Source organism: Dipodomys merriami, unplaced genomic scaffold (assembly GCF_024711535.1).
Source record: "Dipodomys merriami isolate MVZ:Mamm:240054 unplaced genomic scaffold, mDipMer1.0.p SCAF_19, whole genome shotgun sequence".
Taxonomy (NCBI): Eukaryota; Metazoa; Chordata; class Mammalia; order Rodentia; family Heteromyidae; genus Dipodomys; species Dipodomys merriami.
In genome coordinates, this window is record NW_027203270.1 from 24251043 (window position 1) to 24275931 (window position 24889).

The window sequence follows — 24889 nt, forward strand, 5'->3', positions numbered from 1 at the left end:
TGATAAACTGCCAAAAAGCTGACAGTGGAGCTGTGGCTCAGACACAGAAATAAAATAACATTTTATCCTTATTTACATATGAGGAATCAGAGGCCTAGAGGATTTAACGGGACTTACCACAGATGATTATAATTAATTATAAAGTGGTTATGTAAAGAGCATTGGTCATAGAATTAGATAAACGAAGCTGAAGGTTAGGTCTGTCTGCCATTTTTTAAGTTATATGACTTTCATTAAACTCTCAGCCAGGCGAGAGTGGCTCACACCTATATCCTAGTTACTCAGGAGACTGAGGTCTGAGAATCAAGGTTCAAAGCCAGCTTGGGGAGGAAAGTCCATGAGACTCATCTACAATTACCTCCAGAAAATCAGAAGTGTCGCTGTAGCTCAATATAGTAAAGCACTATCCTTGAACAAAATAGCCCAGGGACAGCACCCAGGCCCTGAGTTCAAGCCACAAGATCAACATTTTTTTTAAATACCTATCAGGATCATGTTTCTTCATTGGCATCTAAGTACTGCTTAAGGAACTTTGATCAAATAATCTTTGAGACAGTTACCCATTTTACAAATGAATAAACTCTTAACTGAACTTTCCTCATGGACTCACAATGGCAAGACAAAGGTCTTGCTTGTTCCCAAAAGGTGTTTTATCGTATATTAGATAATACTGCTACTTCAGTCAAGTACAATTGGCTCACACCTATAATCCTCTCAAGAGACTAAAGCAATGGGAACTCAGGTTTGAGGCCAGCCTTGAGGTGTATCGAGACTGGGGGGGGGGGGGGGGGAACCAAAGCTGGATAATGGTGGCTCAAGTCTGTAATCTTAGCTGCTCAAGAGGCTAAGATCTGAGAATCTTGGATCAAAGACAGCAAGGTGGACAAGTCCTTAAGACACTTATCTCCAATTAACCAGCAAAAAGAAGCCAGAGGTAGTAGAGCACTAGCCTTGAGAGGAAGGGAAAAAAAAAAAAGCTAAGCGAGAACTTGAGGCCCTGAGTTTAGGCCCCAGTACCAGCACTAAATAAATAAGTTAAAAGTAAAATTCTACTCTCTCATCTTACGGTTTGTTTTTTTGTTTTCAGAGAAATTTCATGTTTCTCATTCTTGTTCTGGCCACCACAACAAGTCCACTTTTTATATGGTATTGTGATTACAGAAGTTTCCCTCCTTATCTTACAGTGGACTCCTGAATAGTCCTAATCACTATGTATACTGTTTTTCCTACACATGCATACCTACCATAAAGTTTATAAATTTACCACAGTAAGCTAACAACTAATAAAAATAAAATTATGGCTAGGAAGGTGGAAGTGGTAGAGTGCTTGCCTTGAAAGCATGAGGCCCTGGGTTCAATTCCTCAGCGCCACATAAGCAGAAAAAGCCGGAAGTGGCGCTGTGGCTCAAGTGGTAGAGCGCTAGCCTTGAGCTGAAGAGCTAAGGGACAGTGCCCAGGCCCAGAGTTCAGGCCTCACAACCGGCAAATAAATAAATAAATAAATAATAACAATATGCTGTGATAAAAGCTATGTGAACATAGTCTCAAAATCTTACTGTACTATCACCTCTTCACTTAAAGGAAACACAGTATGGCTTTTATTTGGCATACATAAATTGCCAACATTACTTTCATGGGACTTTAGACCATTATTAAACCAAATAAAAAATTACTGGAACACAAACACTGAGATACCAAGACAGCTAATATGATAAGACATACACTAACTGACTAGCCAGGTTATGTAGCATAAGCAGCATGGATATACAGACAAAACAATAATTTACATCCCAAAGTAGAGAGAGCAGGACAGCCTCTTAGAACTGCATACAATTTGAATCTTAAGAATTATTTCTGGCTGGGAATGTGGCTTAGTGGTAGAGTGCTTGCCTAGCATACATGAAGTTCTGGGTTCAATTCCTCACACAAACAGAAAAAGTCAGAAGTGGCACTGTGGTTCAAGTGGTAAGAGTGCTAGCCTTGAGTAAAAGAAGCTCAGGGACAGTGCCTAAGCCCTGAGTTCAAGCCTCAGGACTGATCAAAAAATAATAATTACTATTATTATTTCTGAAATTTTCTATTTAGTTTTTTTTTTCTTGTCTGAGACTGGGACTTGAACTTGGTACCTGATACTTTGGCTCTGGCTGGCACTCTACCAACTGAGCCACGGTCTCCAACCCTATTTAGTCTTTTCATACTACTATTAACTAAGTAAAATCCTGGAGCACAATACCACAGATAAGGAGGAGAAGGAAAAACTATGATGAAAATCTGAGGAATCATTAGGGAAACAGGGCGGCTTTATCCTAGGTAGAGAGAATTGTATGTACCAGGATTTCTAGAAGAACAGACATTGGCAACTTCAACAAATACGATTTTTAAAGATATATTGTAAAGCAGATTTTCAAGGTGTAGCTCAGTAGCAGAGAGCTTGCTAGGTCCTTGGTTCCATCACCAGAACCTCAGAAAATTAAAAAAAAAAAAAAATGTGTGTGGAAGAATGCTGGTGAATGTTGAGGCTGGAGCCAGGGCATAAGTTCAAAGACTAGGTAAGAAGAGGGCCATGGTGGTGCAAGCCTATAATCTCAATACCTGAGAGGCTGAAACAGGAAGATTGCAAACTCAAGGCAGCCTGGAACTATCCAAAGAGCTCTTGTCTCAAAAAAAAGAAAGATAGAAAGAAAGAAAGAAAGAAAGAAAGAAAGAAAGAAAAGAAAGGAAGGAAGGAAAGGAAGGAAGGAAGGTTAAAGAAAGAGAAAGAAAGTAAAAGAAAGTAAGAGAGAGAGAAAGAAAAGAAAAAAGTGACTTTGGTAGTAAGTTTAAACTTTCCCCTTGAAGCAATTAAAATTTAAGAGAAATTAGTGAATGAATCCCTGTCTTTCTAAGAACTCATATTTACAGCTTCATTTTCACCCCTCAACAGAAAACACCAAGAACAAAGTTGCACAGGGTAGGGAGAAACTCAGGAGCCCCTTTAATAGTTTCTTCACACCTGACCTCAGCGTCTAAGCAGACCTTTTGTCGCGGTACCTGTTCCTCCTTTTCCCATACCAAAACTAAGTTTATCTTCCCAGTAGGGTAGCGATGGCAAGAGAATTGAATTCGCCTTCTTTGGAGAAGACCTCTCGAAAACAAGATACTGGTCTGTCAGCCTCCAAACCAATAGCAAATAAATTAGGTCACTTTTCGTGGATGAATTTGGAGTTTAAATTCAGGGCCCACTTCATCTCCCTGAAGAAGGTGGGGGGGGGGGGGAAGGTAGTCCTAGCCTTCCCACCAAGAGATCTCAGACTGACAGACTGATCAGTGAGTAGCTTCTATGAAAGAAGCGACGTCCAATCTTGAAGGATACCAGGCCCTGGAGATTATACATCCGCCTTCGCAGCAGCCACAGGACCCGCTCTCGCGCAAATTAATCCGCCCCTGACCCGGAACAGCAGCCGGTTCCTCTACTACGCCGGCTGCCCACGTGCCAGCAACAGCGGCCACGTGGGGACCCAGAGGAAACGCCTTCGCAAAGGTTTGTCCGCTCTGCCGCCCAGTAGAGGGGGAAAGCCGGAGCAGGGCGCGAGAGGAAACAGGGCAGCCTCGGGCTCGACACGCGCGCGCAGCTGCTGGCCAGGGGCGGGGCGGGGCAGAGGCGGGACTTGGATCCAAACCCCTGGTGGGGAGGGTGGGGCTTGGGGCTAGGAAGGGTGGGCTTTGGAGGGCAGCCGGTAGCCACTTGGAGTTGTCTGGATTCCTGGGCTTCCTCCGGAGAACAGGCCCTCCTCGGCCCTGCCAGCCGCTGGAACGCCATGGAGTCCGCGATGAGTGCGGGCATCGCCATGGCTGAGGCGCTGCAGAACCGGCTGCCTTGGCTGGAGAACGTGTGGCTGTGGGTGACCTTTCTGGGCGATCCTAAGAACCTCTTTCTGTTCTACTTCCCAGTGGCCTACTATGCCTCCCGCCGCGTAGGCATCTCCGTGCTCTGGATCAGCTTCATCACTGAGTGGCTCAACCTCATCTTCAAGTGGTGAGACAGCGAAGCCCTCGGTCATCCTGGTTCCCTACCACTGAAGGCCCTGATCTTTCTCATTAGATGGCTCTAAGGCCATTCTTCCCTTACCCCGTAGGCCAACTGATTTTCTCCATTTGAGACCCAGACTTCACCCATCCTACTCTTTGGACCAGTGTTTGTAAGGCTGGCCTCATCAGAGAAATCACCTAAGGGGTGTGTTTAAATGCCGATCTCCCATCTTCCCTCTGACCTACTGACTTAGAAACTCAAGCCGGGGTTGGCAGTTGGATTTTAACAAGTATCTGTAGTGATTTAAGAAGCAGAAAATCCCACTTCTCAATTCTGTTTTTCATTCATCTATCCTTTTGCTTGACATCATTATTAAGAAGCAAGCTTTGAGCCAGGCATCATACAAACTGCAAGTTAAGATGTGGTCCCTGATCTATGCCCCAAACAGAATAGGCTGCACTTTTAAAAGCTTGCTAGATCAGAATCTGTACTTGATCCTCAGGTGATTTTCTGTGCACAGTAACGTTTGAAGAACAGTGGAGGGAAAGCACTGCTTTTTTTCTTTCCCCTCCATTCACAAGTAGGCTCTTCATTCTCAGACTTAAAAGCAAGGCATCTCAGGCAAATGGGTGGAGGCCCTGCAGTCCTTGGGGTTTATCACTTTGTGCCACCTGTTTTCTCTCTTGTGGGTACAGAGCCATTAAGTAGGCAGCTTCACCTCCCTTCACCTCAGCCTCTGTTGCCAAGTCCCCAACCTAGAGGAAGGGAGGGAGGTTCATAGGAGACACTGAATGGGCTACAATGACTTGCTGAAAAATAAGCTAGGAAATCCTTTACCCTCCTGACTTCTTCACAAGGGCTTCATCCCTATTATAAACAGAAAAGCAGTTAGCCAATCATTTCCTTCTTGCCTAATTGCTGTTTGCTTTGTGCTTAGTGCCTTGGAGACCATAAAAGTCTCTCTCCCCCAAGGGTTGGGCACACCTTAGTGGACACTCTCAACCTCCCACCTCACCCTTTCTCAGTGACAAATTGCTTATTCTTCCTCCCCCCCCCCCTTTTTTTAAATCCCCTGCTGGTACAACAGCTTGAATTGGGTCCTGTCCTCTCACTTGGCTTTTTTGCTCAAGGCTGGTCTTCTACCAATTGAGCTTCACACCTCTATTTTCTCTATTCATTTTCATGATCTGTTTTGTTTTGTTGTTTTATTTTTTATTTTTATTTTTTGTTGATCATGGGGCCAACAAAACTCTGGGCCTGAGCGCTGATCCTCAGCTCTTCAGGTCAAGGCAAGTGCTCTACCACTGGAGCCACAGTGCCACTTCTGGTTTTCTGAGTGGTTTATTGGAGATAAGAATTTCATGGACTTCCCTGTCTGGGCTGGCTTTGAACCTCAATCCTCAGATCTCAGCCTCCTGAGTAGGTAGGATTATAGGCATGACCCACCAGCGCCTGGTGGTTTATTTTGTTGTTTTGCTGGTACTGCAGTCAGAGCCTCACATTTGGCTAACGCACTACAAGTTAAGCTACAGCTCCACTTCTGGCTTTTTGCGGGTAAATTGGAAATAAGAGTCTTATGGACTTTCCTGCCCCCTGTGGCTTTGAACCATGATACCTCAAATCTCAGCCTAAGATAGTAGATTTGGGCTATCAGTTCCCAGCCAGAATCAGTCTTTTTGATGTCACCTCTTAAGACCTTGTCTCAAGTACAATTCTACTGTCCTGAAGCCCCCCCTCCATTGTCATGGCAATGTGTGTATGTGTCATGTCATCTTGCATTTTTTCTCTTCCAGGATTCTGTTTGGAGAGAGGCCCTTTTGGTGGGTTCATGAGTCTGGGTATTACAACCAGGCTCCAGTCAAAGTTCACCAGTTCCCTTCTTCTTGTGAAACTGGTCCAGGTGGGAAACCTCCAAGCTCCTTCCTTTATTAGGTAGTTAGGAGTTTGGGTGAGGGTTTCAGAACACTTCATCCAGGGTGGCCCAACCAGAGGCTCAGCCTCTCAGTTACTGGCATAGAGAACAAAGCAACTCCAGAAAGACCAGGTTGAGTTATGGGAAGAGGGCATTCATACCAGGTGCTGGCCACCCAGCTGGTATAGGGTAAAGTCAGAGAAAGTGCTAGGCAAAGCCTAAAAGCAATGGTCTCAGGTGGGAGAGAAAAAAAGCCTCAAGCAAGAGGAAGCAATGGATGGATCCAGGTTGGGTAATCTCAGCCTTGGGGAGGCAGCCATGTGAAAATAATCACTAGGCAAAATTGGCTTCCACCATTCTCACTCCAAGTTTCTGGATTTCTGGGCAGGCAGCCCCTCTGGACACTGCATGATCACAGGAGCAGCCCTCTGGCCCATGATGACAGCCCTTTCTTCCCAGATGGCCACTCGGGCCCACAGGTATGCCTCTGGCATTATTCACTATAGGAGCAGGGGTTAATGACATTCTAGGCCCAAATGATCCTTCAAGCATGACAGCCTAGAAACTAGGGAGCCTGGAGTGCCTGGGGTGTTTGGTCAAACTATAAAATACTTGGGTGCTGAGGAAAACCAAGCTGTAGCTGGACATCCCTTGAATATTCATCTCTCTTCTTTCTAGCCGCTGGTTAAGGGTGATACCTAGCCTGGTTTATTGCACCTTCCTATTGGCGATTGGCATGTCCCGGGTCTTCCTCTTAGCACATTTCCCTCATCAAGTGCTGTCTGGCCTACTAACTGGTGAGCAGCTAGAGCCTTTGGTAGTGGGAGAACCATTCTAAAACCTTCCTGTTTTTTCCAGCTTCTGTAAAGCCAACCTTAAGGCCCCACTATGTCTTAGTCTGTTCTCTTACCAAGCTGGAGGTGGGGTTGTCACTTCTTGAAGCTTCTCTTATCTCATTCTCCTAGGTGCTGTCCTAGGCTGGCTGATGACCCCCCGGGTGCCCATGGAGCGGGAACTAAGCTTCTATGGGCTGACTGCCCTATCTCTCATGCTAGGGGCCAGCCTCATCTATTGGACCCTCTTTACTCTGGGCTTGGATCTTTCTTGGTAAGTCCCACTTTGGAACCTGGGTAGATTTGGGCTTTTCCTACCATTTTTAATTTTTTGCCAATCCTGGGGCTTGAACTCAGGGCCTGCCCACTATCCCTGAGCTTCTTTTGCTCAAGACTAGCATTCTATCACTTGAGCCACAGCAACACTTGCAGCTTTTTCTGTTTATGTGGTGTTGAGGAATTGAACCCTTCCTGCATGCTAGGCAAGCACTCTACCGCTAAGCCACATTCCCAGCCTGTCCTACCCAATTCTGTACCTAGTTGGTGGATCTCACTCATTAGAACTGAAGACAGGATGTATTACCACATAGACCCTCTTGGGGTTGCAGCACAACAGATGACTAAGAGCTGTGGCCCTCTGGGTTCTAGCCTCTCCTGGCAAGGACTTTCCTTCCCTACAGGTCCATCAACCTAGCATCCAAGTGGTGTGAACGGCCTGAGTGGGTGCTCTTGGACAGCCGGCCCTTTGCTTCCTTGAGTCGTGACTCAGGAACTGCCTTGGGTCTGGGCATTGCCCTGCACTCTCCCTGCTATGCCCAGATACGACGGGTACACCTGAGAAATGGCCAGAAGATAGCCTGTCTTGTGTTGGCCATGATACTGCTGGGCCTCCTGAACTGGCTGGGTCACCCCCCTCAGATCAGCCTCTTTTACATCTTTAACTTCCTCAAGTATACACTCTGGCCATGCCTGGTCCTGGCCCTCGTGCCTTGGGTGGTGCACACATTCAGTGCCCAGGAAGCGCCGCCCATCCGTTCTTCATGACTTCCTGTGCCTCCTCCTGCCACTCTTTCCTGAGAGCCAATACTCCACAACCTTCACACTCCAGGAGACAGCTGCAACCCGCAAGCAGGCCTATCACCACTCCCACAAAAGAAGGGTATCTCCCAAGGGGACCCAGTCTCCTGCCTTTCCTCCCAACATGTGAAAAAGCAAAGGCAACAGTAAGACCAGCAGGCTCGTGCAATACTGTGAGGAGTGGGTCGAGGTCCCCAATAAAGTCCTTGAAACTTCTGGATTTCTTTCTTGTCTATGTGTATGTCTCTGCTGACCTTATCTATGTGTATAAAAGTGGAGTTCCTCTGTAGTTCTTCTTTTTTTGGGGGGAGGAGGGAGAGGGTAGGTGGGTCCGGCCGTGGGGCCTGAACTCTGGGCCTGGGCACTGTCCCTCAGCTCTTCAGCTCAAGGCTAGCACTCTACTACTTGAGCCACAGCGCCACTTCCGGCTTTTTTCTTTTTGCTTATGTGGTGCTGAAGAATCGAACCCAGGGCCTCATGCATGCAAGGCAAGCGCTCTACCACTGAGCCACCTTCCCAGCCCTGTAGTTCTTCTATGGAGGTCAGGTCTGGCTGTAAACTCAGCTGAGACCTCTCTGGATGGTCCTCTCCTCACACCCCGTCACCATTGAGGCCTCTAGGGAGGTCCTATGAGATGCTGTAAATATATTCAATAGAATTGTGTGTGTGTGTGTCCTGGTCCTGGGGCTTGAACTCAGAGCCTGAGCACTGTCCCTGAGTGTTTGTGCTCAAGGCTAGTGCTTTAGTTCTTTGAGACACAGCACCATTTCTGGTTTTTTTTTTTTTTTTTTTTTTGGCCAGTTAGGGCTTGAACTCAGGACTCAGGGCCTGGGCACTATCCCTGAGCCTATCTGTGCACAAGGCTAGTGCTCTACCACTTGAGCCACAGCGCCACTTCTGGCTTTTTCTGTTTTTATGTGGTGCTGAAGAATCAAACCCAGGGCATGCATGCTAGGCAAGCACTCTACCACTAAGCCACGTTCCCAGCCCATTTCTGGCTTTTTGATAATTAATTGGAGCTAAGAGTTTTACACTTTCCTACCTGGGCTGGCTTTGAATCTTGGTCCTCAGATTTCAGCCTCCAGAGTAGCTAAGTTTACAAGCCTAAACCACTGATGCCTGGCTTCAATAGAATTTTGTTGTTGTTGTTGTTGGTCATGGGGCTTGAACTCTGGGCCTGGGCACTGTTCCTCAGCTCTTCAGCTCAAGGTTAGCGCTCCACCACTTGAGCCACAGCACCACTTCCAGTTTTCTAGTGGTTTATTGCAGATAAAAAGAGTCTCGCAGGGACTGGGAAACTGGCTCAGTGGTAGAGGGCTTGCCTGGCATGCATGAGGCCCTGGGTTCGATTCCTCAGTAGCACATAAGCAGAAAAAGCCGGAAGTGATGCAGTGGCTCAAGTGGTAGAGCGTTAGCTTTGAACTGAAGAGCTGAGGGACAGTGCCCAGGCCCCACACTACCAAAAAAAAAAAAAAAAAACAAAACAGTCTCACAGACTGTCCTGCCTGGGCTGGCTTTAAACTGATCCTCAGATCTTAGAGTAGCTAGGATTACAGGCAAGAGCCACCGGCCTGGATTTTCTTTTCTTTTCTTTTTTTTTTTTTTTGGGGGGGGGTCTGGTCGTGGGGCCTGAACTCTGGGCCTGGGCGCTGTCCCTCAGCTCTTCAGCTCAAGGCTAGCACTCTACCACTTGAGCCACAGCACCACTTCTGGCTTTTTTCCTTTTGCTTATGTGGTGCTGAGGAATCGAACCCAGGGCCTCATGCATGCAAGGCAAGCGCTCTACCACTGAGCCACCTTCCCAGCCCCCGGGCCTGGCTTATCTTTCACCTACAAGACTGAAATCTCCCAGTTGGCTTCTGGCATACCAAACTGCTTTCTAGTCCAAGGCTGAAAAAAAGGCAGGTGGTTTGCTTTTGGCTAGGAAGGGGATAAGAACCTATTCCATTTGGGATCCCAGAGAACAGACATCACTAGCCCCAGAAGGCACTGCAAGAAACAAGTTTATTTACACAAGGACACACAGTGTAATGGGTTACAAAATACTTAACTGAGACAAAGCAAGGAGTGGGTTTACACGAGAACCAGACCAGCCACAGATAGAGGAGCCAGAGCCTGGGGCTCAGTGCAGGGAGGCCTGGTACACTGGGCCTAGCCCCATCTCCATCCCCCCAAGAGAATCCAGAACACAACACACAAGCACACAGTGAACCAATGGTGGTGGGACTCTGCCCCTCCCTTGGCTCCCACAACCCTGCTCAGGCCCCCATCTGGATCATAACTATGTAAACAGATTGGTGGGGCCCTGGGGATGGGAGATTACGGATGTGACATCAGGGAGGAATTGGGCCCCTAGGAGCTACTTCACATCTTTGGTTTCCTACAGGCTAGACAGCATTCACTGGAAGCCTGTGGCCCCCAGCCTTGGACATAGGGCTACTAGAAAAAAGGAGAGACAGCACCCAGCCTCTCCTGGTCTTGGACCCCTTAGCCTAGTGGCCAACGAAGACAACCCTGGAGGAAGGGAATCTTTTAGTCGAGGCCAGTTACTGGGTTCTTGGGGTTTGGTTCTGCCTGTTCTAAACCCATCTTTTGCCATCCTCAGGCTTCAAAGCAAAAGGATCCAGGAAGGGAATAACCCAGACCCTTCTGCAGCTAGATAACTAGGAGAAATCTGGTCCTAAACAGTAAGGGGGCTCTCATCGGCCTGGTGCCCTCCTGTAGAAACCACCTTCTCCTCAACCCCAGGTTGTGTCAGCAGAAGGCAGGGAGGGCAAAACTGAAGTGAGAGCGCAGGCCTGCCTCTGGGGATCCATCTAGACCCTCAGAACTTTAAGATCCCATCCCCTCATCCTCTCAGCTGCTGGGAGTGTGAGGCAAGACAACTCTGGTCACAGACCCAAGGCCCTCATCCTTAGCATAGCCTCTGGTGGGTGCTGAGGCCAGAGAGAAGAGGAGTCTGCAGAGATGGTGGGGATAAAAGATGGGAAGGATTGCAGAGTACAGTGTGGGAGCCCACTTCCCTGCCACTGCAGCCTAGGCAGTGGGAAGGGGAGGGGGTGAAATTAAGGCATTCCCCCCCAAAGTCTGCTAAAGCCAAGGCACCAACCTACTGTTCCCACCTCGCTTAGGGGGGCACGGGGGGGCCCCAGAACTGGAGGGTACTGTTTGGACCCCCATGTTCACCTTGAACTGGCCCAGACTCCAAGGTGGAAAGGACAGAATTTAGGGAAGTGGCATAGGGTGCAAAACGGGGGAGGGGCTGGACTGTGAACCCTCACCTCCTACAGAGAGAGCAACTTCTAGAACTGGGATGTGGGTCATATATGGTCGGGGGGCCTGAGGCAGCTTAGAGGAGCAGAAGGGGCAAGGCTGAGAGACCCACACAGCACGCATTGTTGAATGTGTGACTTTTTGTTTTTAATAGAAAAAATAAACAAAATCACAATGATGAAGCCCAGGATGGGGGCCAGAGTGTCAGAGGGCAGGCTCCTGCTCCATGGGCTCCTCTGCCGGCCTGTGGGGACAAGCACAGGAAGGACACTGAGTGAGAGAGACTAGTGTGGGCCAGAGACAGGAGTGGGAGGTGAGGAGCTTACCTGGGGCTGTGTTCTCGGGCAGCAGCAGCCTGGGCCTGTTCAGCCCCCACTGACAGCAAGGCCATGGCGCTCACAGTCTCGGCCTCCTCAGTCTCACCTGCCTGAGCCTCCCGCAGAGAGCGGCCCAAACCAGCAGCAAACCTCTGCACACAACTCCAGTGTTTGCCTGGGGAAGAAGGACCAGTAGGGAGTCAGGGAGGTGAAGACAGCCCCATGTGGTGCTACCAGCCCAGGAGCTCCCACAAGGCAACTGGAGGTCTGAGCCCTTTGGCTTGTTCCCACGCACTCTGGATCTCGATGACTTTCTCAAGTGTGGTCACTGCGTTGATGTTGGGCTTTTGCTGTAAGACTGCCTCATCCAAAGGCTGCAGCTGGAAGGAGAGAGAAGACCAAGATTAGGGGTAAGGATATGGGGTGGTGATACCTGCCCCTTCAACTACCCTCCTTCAGTCAGACATCCTCATGGGTGGCAAGCACAGCCTTTTGAGGGGAGCTCTATTCAGGAAGCCATTCCCAATTATTCTCAGGACCAAGGCACATCTTCCCCAAGGGCCCTTGGAGCTGCTTGGTCCTTCTGACCCTTCATCCCACCTTTCTCACTGCTGCCCTCACCTCCACGCTGAGCAGAGCTGAAACACAGGCCTCAGAGGCATCACAGATGGCGGTCAAGTCATGGCCTCCCTCCAGGGCCAGCACCACCCGGCCCCCAGCCAGCTTCATCAGCTGCCTGGTCAAGTGGCCAAAACCTTTGCAAATGGGTGAAGAAAGGAGGATAAGATGGTAAATAGTATCAATTCTAGAGATGGTTAGAAAGGAGAAAAAAAAGAAACAAAATGTGATGGCAGATTTAAAGCCAAATATATACAAAATAAAACACAATGTCAGTAGGCTAAATGTTCCATCTGAGGATAAGACAAAGAAATCCAATCACATGCTGTTCTTTCAAAAGCATCTCTAGAATGTCAGGGATCAGCAAACTGCCCCCCTGGGCTCCAGCAGGAGACCCATGCTATGCTACATCACTTCTGCCTGCTGGCCCCTGGGTCAAGGTTGGCAGAAAAGTGGGGGGAGCCAGCAGGATAACTCCCATGTCCAAGATCTGCCCATTCCACATCCCCGCTGCCTCTAACCTGGCTGCTGCACACCTCCCTCAAATGCCCAGCAGACTCACATCTGGCGGTGACAGAATAGCCACCCAGTGGAGACAGATGCCCTTCAACAGCATCAAACCCAGCAGAGACTAGGACCACGTCAGGTGAGAACTCGTGGGCAATGGGCATCACCACTGTCCTGCAAAGGGATGGCCCAAGCTGACGCAGGTAGATGGCCAGGTCAGCCTCACACCACACTGCTCTCCTTTCAGAGATTAAACCCCTCCCTCCTGCTCCTCCCTTGGCCTTTTTCTCAGTCCCCACCTGAAGGCTGTCAGGTACTCCACGTCTCCGATGGGGGGGTCCACACCTCCTGTCCATGCCACGTTCACATTGTACCCGACACCTGGCCCTCCACCGACCTGGCACCAAGGTAGGGGAGGAGGTTATTTTTACTGCTTGGAGGACCCCAGACATTGCCCCACCTCCACACTCACCTCCAGAGCCCCACTCCACTGACCTCTGATCTGCCTGAGGGGCAGTCAGACCTGTGAGGTCCTCCTACTAGGAGCCCTCAGGCGCCCCAGGGACCAGCACCATATGAGCTTTCATGGCTTCCTCACGGGCCCCAATCAGTTACCTCCCAGAAGAGCCTAACTGTAGGCCCTTGAGCTGTACCTCTTCAGGAGCCCCAGAGCCTGGAAAAAAGTTCCCGTTGTCATAGCGATGCAGGGAGATGTAGAGCACAGAGGGGTCATTGTAGAACGCTTGCTGGGTACCATTGCCATGGTGAATGTCCTAGCAGAGAAAGGTAGAAACTTTAGGAAATGGTCCAAGCTCTGACACAAAGGTCAAAATGCCACCTGTCAGGCTGGGCACCAGCGGCTCATGTCTATAATCCTTGCTATTCGGGAGGCCGAGACCTGAGGATTGCAGTTTGAACCCATCTCTCAGATAGGAAAATCTGTGAGATTCTTGCCTCCAATTAAGCACCCAAAAAAGCTAGAAGTCGAGCTATGGCTCAAGTGGTAGAGTGCTAGTCTTGAGCAAAAAAGCTCAAGGACAGCACCTAGGTCCTGAATTCAAGCCCCAGGACTGGCAGGCAGGCAGGCAGGTAGATAAACAGACAGACAGATTACACACACAGACACACAGACACACAAGACACACAGACACACACACAAGCCACCTGCCTACTATCCATTCTATGCTAAGATTTGGGGGTGAACCCACCACTAGTTTCAAGGAACCTGCACTCCATTCCCAACTGCCTAGACTCACTTCTCTATCTGGAATTTCACATCTAAGTTATCACACTGAGTACAGGCCATACAAAGTCATAAGGTATTTATCTCCCTACAGAACATATTCCACTTGGGTTAAGGAACCATTAAGACCTTTAAAACAGACAGACATATTCTAAAGAAGGCTCCATCATTTACATGACTTTGTTTGCTTAGTTGCTTTTTCTTTTTGTTGGTCACGGGCTTGAACTATGGGCCTGGGCGCTGTCCCTGAGCTCTTCAGCTCAAGGCTAGTGCTCTATCACTTGAGCCACAGTGCCACTTCCGGTTTTCTAGTGGTTTATTGGAGATAGGAACTCATAGACTTTCCTGCCTAGGCTGGCTTTGAATTGTGATCCCCAGATCTCAGCCTACTGAATAGCCAGGATTACAGGTATGAGCCACCGGCACTCAGCACTTGTTTGTTTGTTTTGGTCAGTTGTGGGGCTTGAACTCTGGGCCTGGGCACTGTCCCTCAGCTCTTCAACTCAAGGCTAGCACTCTACCACTTGAGTTACAGTGCCACTTCTGGCTTTTTCTGTTTATGTCGTGCTGAGGAATGGAACCCAGGGCCTCATGCATGCAAGGCAAGCATTCTACTCCTGAGCCACCTTCCCAGCCCACCTGCTTCTTTTTTTTTTTTTGTCGGTCGTGGGGCTTGAACTCTGGGCCTGGGCATTGTCCCTCAGCTCTTCAGCTCAAGGCGAGCGCTCTACCACTTGAGCTACAGCGCCACTTCCGGTTTTCTGGTGGTTTACTGGAGATAGGAGTCTCACGGTCTTTCTTGCCCGGGCTGGCTTTGAACCGCGATCCTCAGATCTCAGCCTCCTGAGTAGCTAGGATTACAGGCGTGAGCCACCAGCGCCCGGCCCCACCTGCTTCTTTTTGATAAGTGTTTTTCTATGTATTCTAGGATGGCACCAAATCCAAATTTACCACTGTCCTGCCTCAGCCTCCTAAATGAAACAGATTACAAGCATGCAACACTCTATTCAACTTGTTTTTTTTTTTTTATTTTGTTTTGTTTTTGCTGGTCATGGGGCTTGAACTCTGGGCCTGGGCACAGTCCCTCAGCTCTTTTGCTCAAGGATAGTGCTCTACCACTTTGAGCCACAGTACAACGTCCGGTTTTGTGATGGTTAATTGGAGATAAGGACTTTCCTGCCCAGGCTGGCTTTGAATGGCGATCCTCAGATCTCAGCTTCCTGAATGGCTAGGATTACAGGCATAAGCCACTGAGGCCTGGCTTGGTTTGTTTTTGACAGTCTTGCTATATTAGACAACTAGCCTCAAACTTGCGATCTCCTGCCTTAGCCTCCTGAGTACTAGGATTACAGGCATGAGCTACCATGTCTACATGAATTTTTTTTGGGGGGGGGTCCGGTCACAAGGCCTGAACTCTGGGCCTGGGCGCTGTCCCTCAGCTCTTCAGCTCAAGGCTAGCACTCTACCACTTGAGCCACAGCGCCACTTCCGGCTTTTTTCTTTTTGCTTATGTGGTGCTGAGGCATCGAACCCAGGGCCTCATGCATGCATGCATGCAAGTGCTCTACCATTAAGCCACCTTCCCAGCCCGTCCACATGAATTGTTAATCCAAAATTGAGCTTTAAACATTCCACCCTTGCCAAGCACTGGTGGCTCATACCTGTAATCCTAGCTACTCAGGAGGCTGAGATCTGAGGATCACGGTTCAAAGCCAGCCCAGGCAGGAAAGCCTGTGAGACTCTAATCTCTAATAAACCACTCAAAAACGAGAAGTGGCACTGTGGCTCAAGTGGTAGAGTGCTAGCCTTGAGCTGAAGAGCTGAGGGACAGCTCCCAGGCTCAGAGTTCAAGTCCCACACTGACAAAAAAAAAAAAAAAAGACTCTACCCTTAGTCAGCCACTGATTGCTCATGCCTGTAATCGTAGCTACTCAGGAGGCTCAGATCTGAGGCCTGAAGTTCCAAGCCAGCCTAGGCAAACAGATTAAATCTGAGAAACTTTATCTCCAACTGTTAACAAAAAGCTGGAAGAGCCAATTTTGAGCAAAAAAGCTAAGCAAGAGCACAAGGCTCTAAGTTCAAGTCCTAATACCAGCGTATGCACTCATGCACACAGACAGACAGACAGACAGACAGACAGACAGACAGACACAGACACACACAGACACAGACACACACACAGACACACACACACACACACACACAGACACACACACACACACACACACACACACACACACACACACACACACACACACGTTAAGATTGTTCCTGGGGGCTGGGAAGATGGCTCAGTAGTAGAGTGCTTGCCTTGCATGCATGAGGCCCTGGGTTCAATTCCTCAGCACCACATTAGCAGAAAAAGCTGGAAGTGGCACTGTGGCTCAAGTGGTAGAGTGCTAGCCTTGAGCAGAAGAGCTGAGGGACAGTGCCCAGGCCCAGAGTTCAGACAGACAGAGACAGACAGACACACACAGACACAGACAGACACACAGACACACACACACACACACACACTCCAAAAAAAAAGATGGTTCCTGGCCACAGTGAGTTCCCTGAACATAGAGAGCATTATGAGCTTTACTCTCACCATTAGGGCAGCTTCTGAAAAGCGGTAGCAAGACAGAAGTATGACATTCTCAGCTGAGAGACGTTAGCTAAGTCACCTAAAAAAGTGCCTTCACTTATAGAAATGGACATCTAGACCTTTCTTTTTTTTTCTTTTTCTTTTTTTCAGTCATGGGGCCTGAACTCTGGGTCTGGGCGCTGTCCCTCAGCTCTTCAGCTCAAGGCTAGCGCTCTACCACTTGAGCCACAGCTCCACTTCCGGCTTTTTTTCTTTTTTGCGTATGTGGTGCTGAGGAATCGAACCCAGGGCCTCATGCATGCAAGGCAAGCGCTCTACCACTGAGCCACCTTCCCAGCCCTTGGGCTGGCTTTTGAACTGTGATCCTCAGATCTCAGCCTCCTGAGTAGCTAGCATTACAGGTGTGAGCCACTAGACCATCTAGACCTTTCTATTCAAGATGGCTGTAAGCAACACTGTATGTCAAGTACTAGTCAGGTTCCTGGCACATATTAGTCCCCAATTGTGAGGGGAGGCAAGTGGCTTCTGGCAGTGGTAGCAGCATCCCTGTTCCTACTGTTCAAGTTAGAAAGCCCTTGTACGTTATGCTTGAGGCCGCTGGGGAAGGACAAAGTGGGCAAGGGATAAAAGCACTTGGGTCTCTCAGAAAAAGGGAGACTTATTAGAATGTGAGAACTGAGCTAATGGTCCAGAAGAGACTGAGGCTAACCTATCATCAGCATGAAAAAACAAGGAATGAGCTCTCACGCTGTCCCAGTTCAGCTGTACCCACCTCTGCCCAGCAACCTCAGCCCACTACCTACCCAGTCCACGATGAGGACCTTGCCCACATTCAACTTCTGCTGCAAGAGTTTAGCTGTGATGGCTACGGAGTTGAAGAAGCAGAATCCCCTGAGGGGGGTGAGAGGGAGAAGAGGACAGGGAGGTCAGCTTCAGAGTGAGGCGGGGCTGGGTCACAGGAAGGCTGGGGGCAAAGGGCCAGGGGTAGGATAGGGCAGTACTTACATGGCTGTTGACTCTTCAGCATGGTGTCCTGGGGGTCGGATGATGGCAAATCCATTCTGAAGAAGTATAGGGAGAGGGACAGAGATGAGATGGGAAAGAATGATGGCCAGGGATGGGGTAGAAATATAGCCAAGCATGGAAAGGATTGCAGATGAGAAACACATATCAACCATTTGAATGTCAACCATTGGCCTCTGGGGCAAGTACACATCTTCACAACACCATTACTGTTGAATGTTCCCTCATCTCTCTCAACCCCTTGGTGTCTCTAGAGGCGCCACATTCTTTCCACTCTGGCATCCAAGTTAAAAGAAGCCAGGACTGCTCCCAGCTTCTACTTCTAAGGCCACAGGACCAAGCCAAGGTGTGCCATAAGGACACCCTCACCTTGAGCTCTCCTGCAGCCACCTTGAAGGCCAGCTCCACCAGGCAGCCCACTGCCATGCGCACAGCACTGGAGGAGTGCATCTCGTTCCACACGGTGTCACTGTCCACCTGCGGGGGCAGGAGAGCAGGCTTCAGGGTGCCCCCTGCAGGGGGAGGGCAAGAGTGGAGGTGGGCACCAGACAACAGGCTAGCAGCCATGATGGCCAGGAAAGAAGGGGGCTAGAGGTAGGAGAGCCACCGCCCACTCCCTCCGGAATATACCCCACTCACCCCAATACCCCCGCAAGGCAGCATGGCATACATCTTCTGGCTGATGGGGCCTGCAAGGAAAAGGGACAGAGTGGACTTTGAAGGTGTGAGGTCAGTAAGTCAGTGAGTCACAGAAAACAAACCCACATATCCAAGTCCAGGTGAGGCCCATTCCAGCTGGAAGCTGTTTGTCTCATTCTAGGAAACATTCTGCCTCTGACAGTAGGATGACAGGGCCTGAACAGTTGGGAGGGGCAAAGAGCACCCACCAGGATCACTCCACCCTCCTGCACGGGGTCCTCCAGCTTACTCAGGCTGCATCTATGTAAATGACACTCACTGAAGGGGTACCAGCTCTGCTAAAGGGATGACCCTTGACTATTCAGGACAATGGCCAACCCTGGCCAGAAGGTCTTCTGACAGCCCCATTCCACAAGACATCAGATGTGTCAGCTCACCAAGCAGTTTCTTGCTGTCAAGCTTCTGTCGGTTGAGGGGGCTGGTCCCATAGAGCAGGGTATGGTATTCAGAGTGAACTGTCTGGATCTCATCCAGGGTGGCTTTGCGACCCCGAATCCGCTGCCAGGGAAGGGCAGGATAGACAAGCGAGAGAAGTGACACTGAATGCTCAGCTCTCCTGATAACCATAGCCTAGGTAGGGCCCATGGAATCATCCTTCCAGAACTCCAAAGGATTCTGAGCAACTGCCATGGATCCCCACAGACCTCACTCCAGGACTGAGTCCAGTGGGAACCATGAAGGAAACAGGTCTCAAGGAATAAACTTGGAGGTGGTAATTAACTAGAGGGTTGGGGTATGAGAGAGATTTAACCCCAGGGGAAATGGAGGCTCTGCTCAGACTAAAGCTGGGCTGAAGGAAGGGGACTCCCTCACCTCGCACTTGCTGAGCAGGCCGGTCTCCTGCAGCCGGGACCAGATACTCTGGATGCGGCCAGCGTGCTCGGGGTGCACGTGTGTGTTCCCGCACATGCATTGGTGCTTCAGCATGAACGTATCATAGACCACACCTGGACCACAGACCCTCGTGTCAGCCAGCCCTGTTCTGGGCCAGGAATCACAGCCTGGCCACCATACCCAGCCCAAACACCTACCTATGGCCACTTCTATATACACCTGTCCTCACTCTTGAAATTCCTTTGTTCATACTCCTGTCAGAAACCTCTGGCTCTCAGGCCCAACCAGACTGTCCTTGACACCTCCCATTGGTCTTTATCTTTGCCAACTGCATAGTCTACTTTTCCCCCCTAAAAAAAAAATCTTCCTTTCTCCTTCCCATCTTAGCCCTGTATATGGCTCTCCATCCTCAGGCAAGCCTATTTCCACTCAGAGCCTAGTATATGGCAGTTTCATGGAAAAAGCCTGCTGCAACCTACTGAGTCCAACTGTCAAACTCACAGGGACGAGAGAAAGCTAGCAGGGCAGAACCCAAAAGAGACAATGGGCTCTCTCCACTTGGGCTTCTGAGCTTTTACGGGTGATAGTGCAAAATCAGGTACCCTAGGAAGAGGGTAGGTGGAGGCACAGAAATCAGCGCTTCCTGAATTGGTAGAGGCAGGACTACCTACCCTCCTGACTGGAGCAAAAGGCTGTTGCTACTACCATAAACAGCCACGGGCTCACTTGCTTCAGTGTGTCTGAAGGGCCCTAGATGCAACACACAGGTCCCTGCTATATGTTGAAAAGATGTAACAAGCAGTGATAGGGCTCACCAGTGGTGAAGAGGTGCTTGGTGGGCTGATCTGGGGGGCTCTTCATGCCTCCAGGAGCAGCAGGTGAGGACTGGGTGCGACCCAGGGCTTGGTGAGGCACAGTGGCCAAGCTGAGGGGTGCCTGGTACACCTGCAGGGCCTGCAGCTGCTGGGCATCTGTGAACAGCTGGGAAGAAATGGAGGGGGCCTGAGTGAGGATAAGCAGCCTGGACAAGAGCGAGAACAGGTGCCCCTTGGGCCTCTAGGGGGCCCCCAACCCAGCTCTCTCTTCCAAGTCTCTATCTTCCATCTCCCATTTGTTCCCTCCAGGGACAGGAGACACTCCAGCCTCCGCCATCTCCAGCAAGAAGGGGAAGGATAGGGGATGTGATGAGTCACATTGAAGAGTAGCATTGAGGTAAGAGGCTGAGAGGGGCGGGGGTGGAGGCGAGGGAGGGATGAGTCAGGACTAGAGGGCTCAGCTGTGTCCGCAATGAATGGAGAGTGCCAGGCACAAGGCAGACTGTAGTAACAGTGGGGGCGTGTGTGTACACACACACACAAGCACGCAGAGACCCACGCACAACCAGCGGACGCAGGCACAAAAGCAGATACACACAGGCCACGTGCACGCACGCAAGTACACGCAGACAGGCAGATGCCAGGGGGTTGGCAGACAGGCAGAGGCACAGCTCAGGGACCCACACATCAGCAGCCCCTTCAACTCCCTCTTGGCTTCTTTCCTCCCCTCTCACTCTTCAGAAAGCTGCTCCACTGACAACTGAGCTGCTGGGGATGGAGACAGGCAGATGTGGAAAGGGGGTGGGAAAGGACGATGGGGTGGGGACTTAAGGGCTAAGACTTAAGGGTAGGGGGGGCACCTTTTTATAACTGGCACTGGACTCCTCCAAGTCGGGCCCCTCCTCAGGGCCACTTTCTCCCTCTTCATCCTTGACCTGAATGCAGTCCTCATCTTCCTCCTCTTCTTCTTCCTCTTCTTCTTCCAGGTCTTCCTGAGTGCTCTCACTTTCTGTGGAGCCTTCCCGTGGCATGGTCACAGCGCCCTCTCCTAGCAAGGCATCCTGCTGCTCGGTTAGCTCCTCTTCTGTCTCCTCAGGGTGGGTAGTGGGCTGCCTGGGCAGCTCCCCAGTCTTGGTAAGGATCTGGAGGCGGAATGATGGGGAACCTATTAGCTGGGAGGAGTGGCTATACAGGCCTACAGTCCAGGTCCTTCTATCCTTCCCTCCCTTCTCAAAGACAGCTGCTAGCCCAAGGGAGCTTCTTCATCAATCAGAAAATAGAAAGCCAACTCTCCAACTCTCCTGTACCCCTAGTGGGGCCTGGGCTCAGCACCCCCAAGTACCCCCTCGCCCCTGTGCCTTCCCTGCCCAGCCTGAGCCTCTAGCCATATCAGCCCCAGAACTTTTGCCTCTCCAGGCATACTTTGCCCAGCTGTAGCTGCTGCTGCTGCTTCTGCTTCTCCAGAAACTGCTGGTGCTGCTGCTGCATGACCAGCTGCTGCAGGGCCTGGGGACTCTGTGGCAGTGGCGAGGACTGGGTGCGACTCAGGGGCCGGTGCCTTGGAAGCTTGCCCACTGTCCGCATGCTGGTGGCCACACGTTCACCAGTCACCAATGGGGACTGCCCGTGCAGTGGCACTGTGGAGGCAGAGAGGAGTCAGCTCCATTGTCAGGACACCAGGCTCACTCCCATCATCCTCTGCCATGTTCTCCCCTTCTGGACCACCACCTACATACTGAGGAAAAACCTTGAAGGAGCCTGAGGTACCCCACCCCAAGCCTGAGTCCCATTCTTCCTCCTCTCCTTGTCATCTTCACAAATGAGCAGTTTCAGCTCAGAGGTACCAGCAGGCCTTCCAAATTCACCATTTTCTCTCTTCAGTTTGCTGAACTTAAGGGCACAGGTGAGTCTGGGCTAGCCAGGTATGAGGGCCAGTCAGGCACCAGAACAACAAGACCTCCTACAAGACCAAGAAGGCCTGAGCCAAGGTTCTGTATGTGTCCTGCAAGACCTCTCCTGATGGCAACAGGTCCAATACCACAGCCACTGGCCATCTGTGACTACTGAGTGTTCATGCTACCAGTGTGTGACACACAAACAACAGTGAAACTCCTCATTTAACCTTCATGTTGCATGTTGAAATGATATCTGGATAGAAGTTAAAATGTTTTAATTCTACTGTGTGTGTGTGTGTGTGTCAGGTACTGGGGCTTGAACTCAGGGCCATTCCTCTAGTTCCAGCTTTGTGCTGGTTAACTATAGATACATCTCAAAGCTTTGTTTGCCTAGTCTAGCTTTGAATCTTGATCCCAGTATCTCAGCCTCCTGAGTAGCTAGGATTATAGGTGTAAACCACTGGTGGCTGGCCCTACCTATTTTATTTATTTTTGGTCAGTTATGGTGCTTGAACTCTGGGCCTGGGCACTATCCCTCAGCTCTTTAGTTCAAGGCGAGCGCTCTACCACTTGAGCCACAGCAGCACTTCTGGTTTTGAGTGGTTTACTGGAGATGAGTCTCACCGACTTTCCCTCCCCGGGCTGGCTTTGAACTGCGATCCTCAGATCTCAGCCTCCTGAGTAGCTAGGATTACAGGTGTGAGCCGCTGATGCCTGGCTCCTACCTATTTATTTTTAAACTTTTAAATGTGGCTACTAGAAAACTTTATGCCAGTTGTTTGCATTATGTTGCAACTACTGGACAGCTCTGCTCTGGCACAGAAACTGGGTAATGGCAGCAGGTTCTGTCAAGAATAGTGCCTGGCATACTGTAGGTACTTGATGTTTCCAGAATGTAGAAGCAATCAGTGATGCTTCTCCCTCACAATGGTCCTAACCTGAGACCCCAGAGGGCCTCCCTGGTACAATTGCCCACCCACTCACCAGCGATGAGGGTGCTCTGCTGCCGGGCCTGCTCTAGCAGCAGCACATGCTGCAGCAATGAGGCGTGCCCATGGGGGCTTGTGTCACCCTCCAGTGCCACGCCCAGCAGGCAGCCAGGGATGGAAGATGTGCTCATGAACTTGCCCGTTAATGTGCCCCCAGTTAGTGTGCTGCCCTGGCGCAGGGATTGAAGAGCCTGCCTCTCAGCCTCCTGCTGTGTTGACAGCTTCGGGGAGGCCTGCATGGGGTGGAAAGAGATGGGAAATAAGGTAAGGGGTTCCTATTGCATAGTCCTGCCAACTCTATACCAGCATCCCTCATCTACCCTCTGCCCTCCCACCACCTCTGATAGGACCATCTGACCTCCCTTGGGGCCTTGGGAAGGCAAAAGTGCCAGGTGGGAGCATGCAAGACCAATAACCTGCACACCAAAATAGAAAGGGCTATGTGCCCTACACTTACAGTGAGGTGCGAGTTGGTGACAGTGACCGTGGCCTGCAGCCCTAGGGAGATGTTGGGCAGAGAGGGAGACGTGTAGAGGCTGAACTGGTTGGGGGAGCTGTCCAGAGGGAGGGCCCGGTGCTGGGGGAGCATCTGGGGAGCAGTCAGGAAAGACAGGCATGAAAGCAGGAAAAGGGGAGGTGGCAAAGGATGGCAACCTGGGGCTGAGGCCAAGAAATCGGGATGGCCCCCACTCTTTCCACCCTGAGCCACAACTGGGGGTAACTTTTAGAGATCAGAGTCCTTCATGGGCCTGTGGGACCATATTTAGGCAAGGACCCTCCATGTGGACAGAAAGGTCTGTGCTGGGGACTCTCAGCCCGACCAGAAGGAGCAACACTCTTCCATTCAAGGGGGAAAAAAGCAGCTCTGGGTCCCCCCACCCCACCTGCGCCAGCCTGAGCCTGGCCTGTACCTCGGTAGGGATGTTGGGGACTGAGCCGGTAAAGCCATTTTCAGCGATGGTGTTGTGGGAGCTGTTGGGAGAGCTGGGGCCGGAGCCGGGCGCACTGTTACACACGGACGACACTACAGGAGAAGTGGCTGTCACCTGGGCCTGCTCTGAGCCACCCCCAATCCCAGACCCTCAGAATGGGGACATGTGGTGAGGCCTTACCCCCAGGTCCAGCGCCTGTGATCTCAACTGCTCTCTTCTTAAAGGTGCTAATAACAGTTCCATCCTTGCGACGCAGAAGGGGACTACTTCTCCGCTCAGCCACCTTCTGTTTTAGCCTCGAACGCACTTTCAAGTTGGGTTCAGAGGCTGTAGAGAAAGGTGTAGGAGCTCAGGTACATCCACATATACCTGTAGTCCAGCCCTGTCAAGGAAGACTCACAGCAACACTTCCCCTTGCCCATCCCCACCTCTGCCCAATAAATCACACTTAGGGAGGTCAGGCTGGGCACTCACGCACCTGTTTTGCGGAGGGGGAAGTCATCACGGCTGTCATAGGGCCCAAGCAAAGGCAGTTTATAAGAGGGAGGCGTCCCAGGGGGGCCGCTCTGGGGAGGGGAACTCTGGTCCAAAGAAGCATGGTGGGCTCCCCTGGGGGTAGGGTAGAAGCAGACTTAGGTTACCACCCAGGCCTGGGGTCTGCCACCTGGCCATCTGTAGCTATGATAAGGCTACCAGATGTCATACAGGGACAGGAAATGGATCCTGAGGGGACTCTCATCCCCAAGGAGAAGTTACAGAGCCCAAATACGGCCACAAGACAGGCCACAAGACAGGAGATTTCAGCTAGCTTGTAGTCAAGTAGGGCCCAAGGAGGACCCAGGTCCCTTCTGCCCACCCTGCACTCTCAGGACTATTACCAGCATTTGGAGTGCTGTGGGAGGGAATGGTTGAGGCCGCCTGGCGTGGGCTCCTTTGACTTTGACAAGAGGAATTCTTGGAGCCTCAGCTTCACCTCAGTGCTGGCGATGGCACCTGCCGGACAGAGCACTGGTGACCTGGTTGCTTGGTGCCAGGACCCACAGCTAGGGCCAGGCAGGCAGGAGCCCTGGTCCTTGCCCATGGCCTTACTCTCTTTGCTCTTTTCCTTGTTGCGCAGGATGAGCAGCTGCTGCTCCAGCCGCTGCTTCTCCAGCTCCTCCTGCCGCTGCTGCTCCCGTTGCCGCTGCTGCTCCAGTTCCTGTTGCCGCTTGGCTGCCAGCATCTCCTGCTGCTGCTGCAGGGGCATTAAGGGAGCAATGAGCTGGGCCCTGAGGGTGGTGGTGGGGGGGGTGAGGGGGGAGAGTACAGCTCTGGGTGACCCCCTAC

At 50.8% G+C, this 24889-nt stretch overlaps 2 protein-coding genes across 8 annotated transcripts in view; one reads left to right on the forward strand and one right to left on the reverse strand.

Annotated features, from left to right (window-relative positions):
- The first annotated feature begins 3695 nt into the window (after nt 1–3695).
- On the forward strand, nt 3696–8051 carry G6pc3 (glucose-6-phosphatase catalytic subunit 3). The gene is made up of 6 exons (XM_070027820.1): nt 3696–4015; nt 5803–5909; nt 6310–6400; nt 6600–6718; nt 6887–7028; nt 7435–8051. Exons 1-6 carry the CDS (start codon nt 3798–3800, stop codon nt 7796–7798), a joined length of 1041 nt encoding a protein of 346 aa, XP_069883921.1. The 5' UTR covers nt 3696–3797; the 3' UTR covers nt 7799–8051.
- Nucleotides 8052–11226: 3175 nt separating this feature from the next.
- Nucleotides 11227–24889, reverse strand: part of Hdac5 (histone deacetylase 5) — a 50124-nt gene continuing 36461 nt past the window's right edge. For 5 of the 7 annotated variants that reach the window (XM_070027823.1, XM_070027825.1, XM_070027824.1 and 2 more), the window contains 23 exons: nt 24653–24797; nt 24442–24556; nt 24042–24172; nt 23744–23890; nt 23543–23655; nt 23089–23220; nt 22627–22864; nt 21170–21384; nt 20608–20889; nt 19748–19913; nt 18912–19045; nt 18476–18596; nt 18039–18088; nt 17769–17876; nt 17382–17437; nt 17180–17267; nt 13200–13319; nt 12846–12943; nt 12602–12720; nt 12043–12176; nt 11717–11801; nt 11431–11596; nt 11227–11348 (listed from right to left, as the gene is read on the reverse strand). In XM_070027823.1, the coding sequence (XP_069883924.1) occupies nt 11309–11348; nt 11431–11596; nt 11717–11801; nt 12043–12176; nt 12602–12720; nt 12846–12943; nt 13200–13319; nt 17180–17267; nt 17382–17437; nt 17769–17876; nt 18039–18088; nt 18476–18596; nt 18912–19045; nt 19748–19913; nt 20608–20889; nt 21170–21384; nt 22627–22864; nt 23089–23220; nt 23543–23655; nt 23744–23890; nt 24042–24172; nt 24442–24556; nt 24653–24797 (3003 nt within the window). In that variant the 3' untranslated portion in view covers nt 11227–11308. The remainder of the gene's footprint in view (nt 11349–11430; nt 11597–11716; nt 11802–12042; nt 12177–12601; nt 12721–12845; nt 12944–13199; nt 13320–17179; nt 17268–17381; nt 17438–17768; nt 17877–18038; nt 18089–18475; nt 18597–18911; nt 19046–19747; nt 19914–20607; nt 20890–21169; nt 21385–22626; nt 22865–23088; nt 23221–23542; nt 23656–23743; nt 23891–24041; nt 24173–24441; nt 24557–24652; nt 24798–24889) is intronic. The other 2 variants (XM_070027827.1, XM_070027828.1) reach the window with 2 other exon arrangements.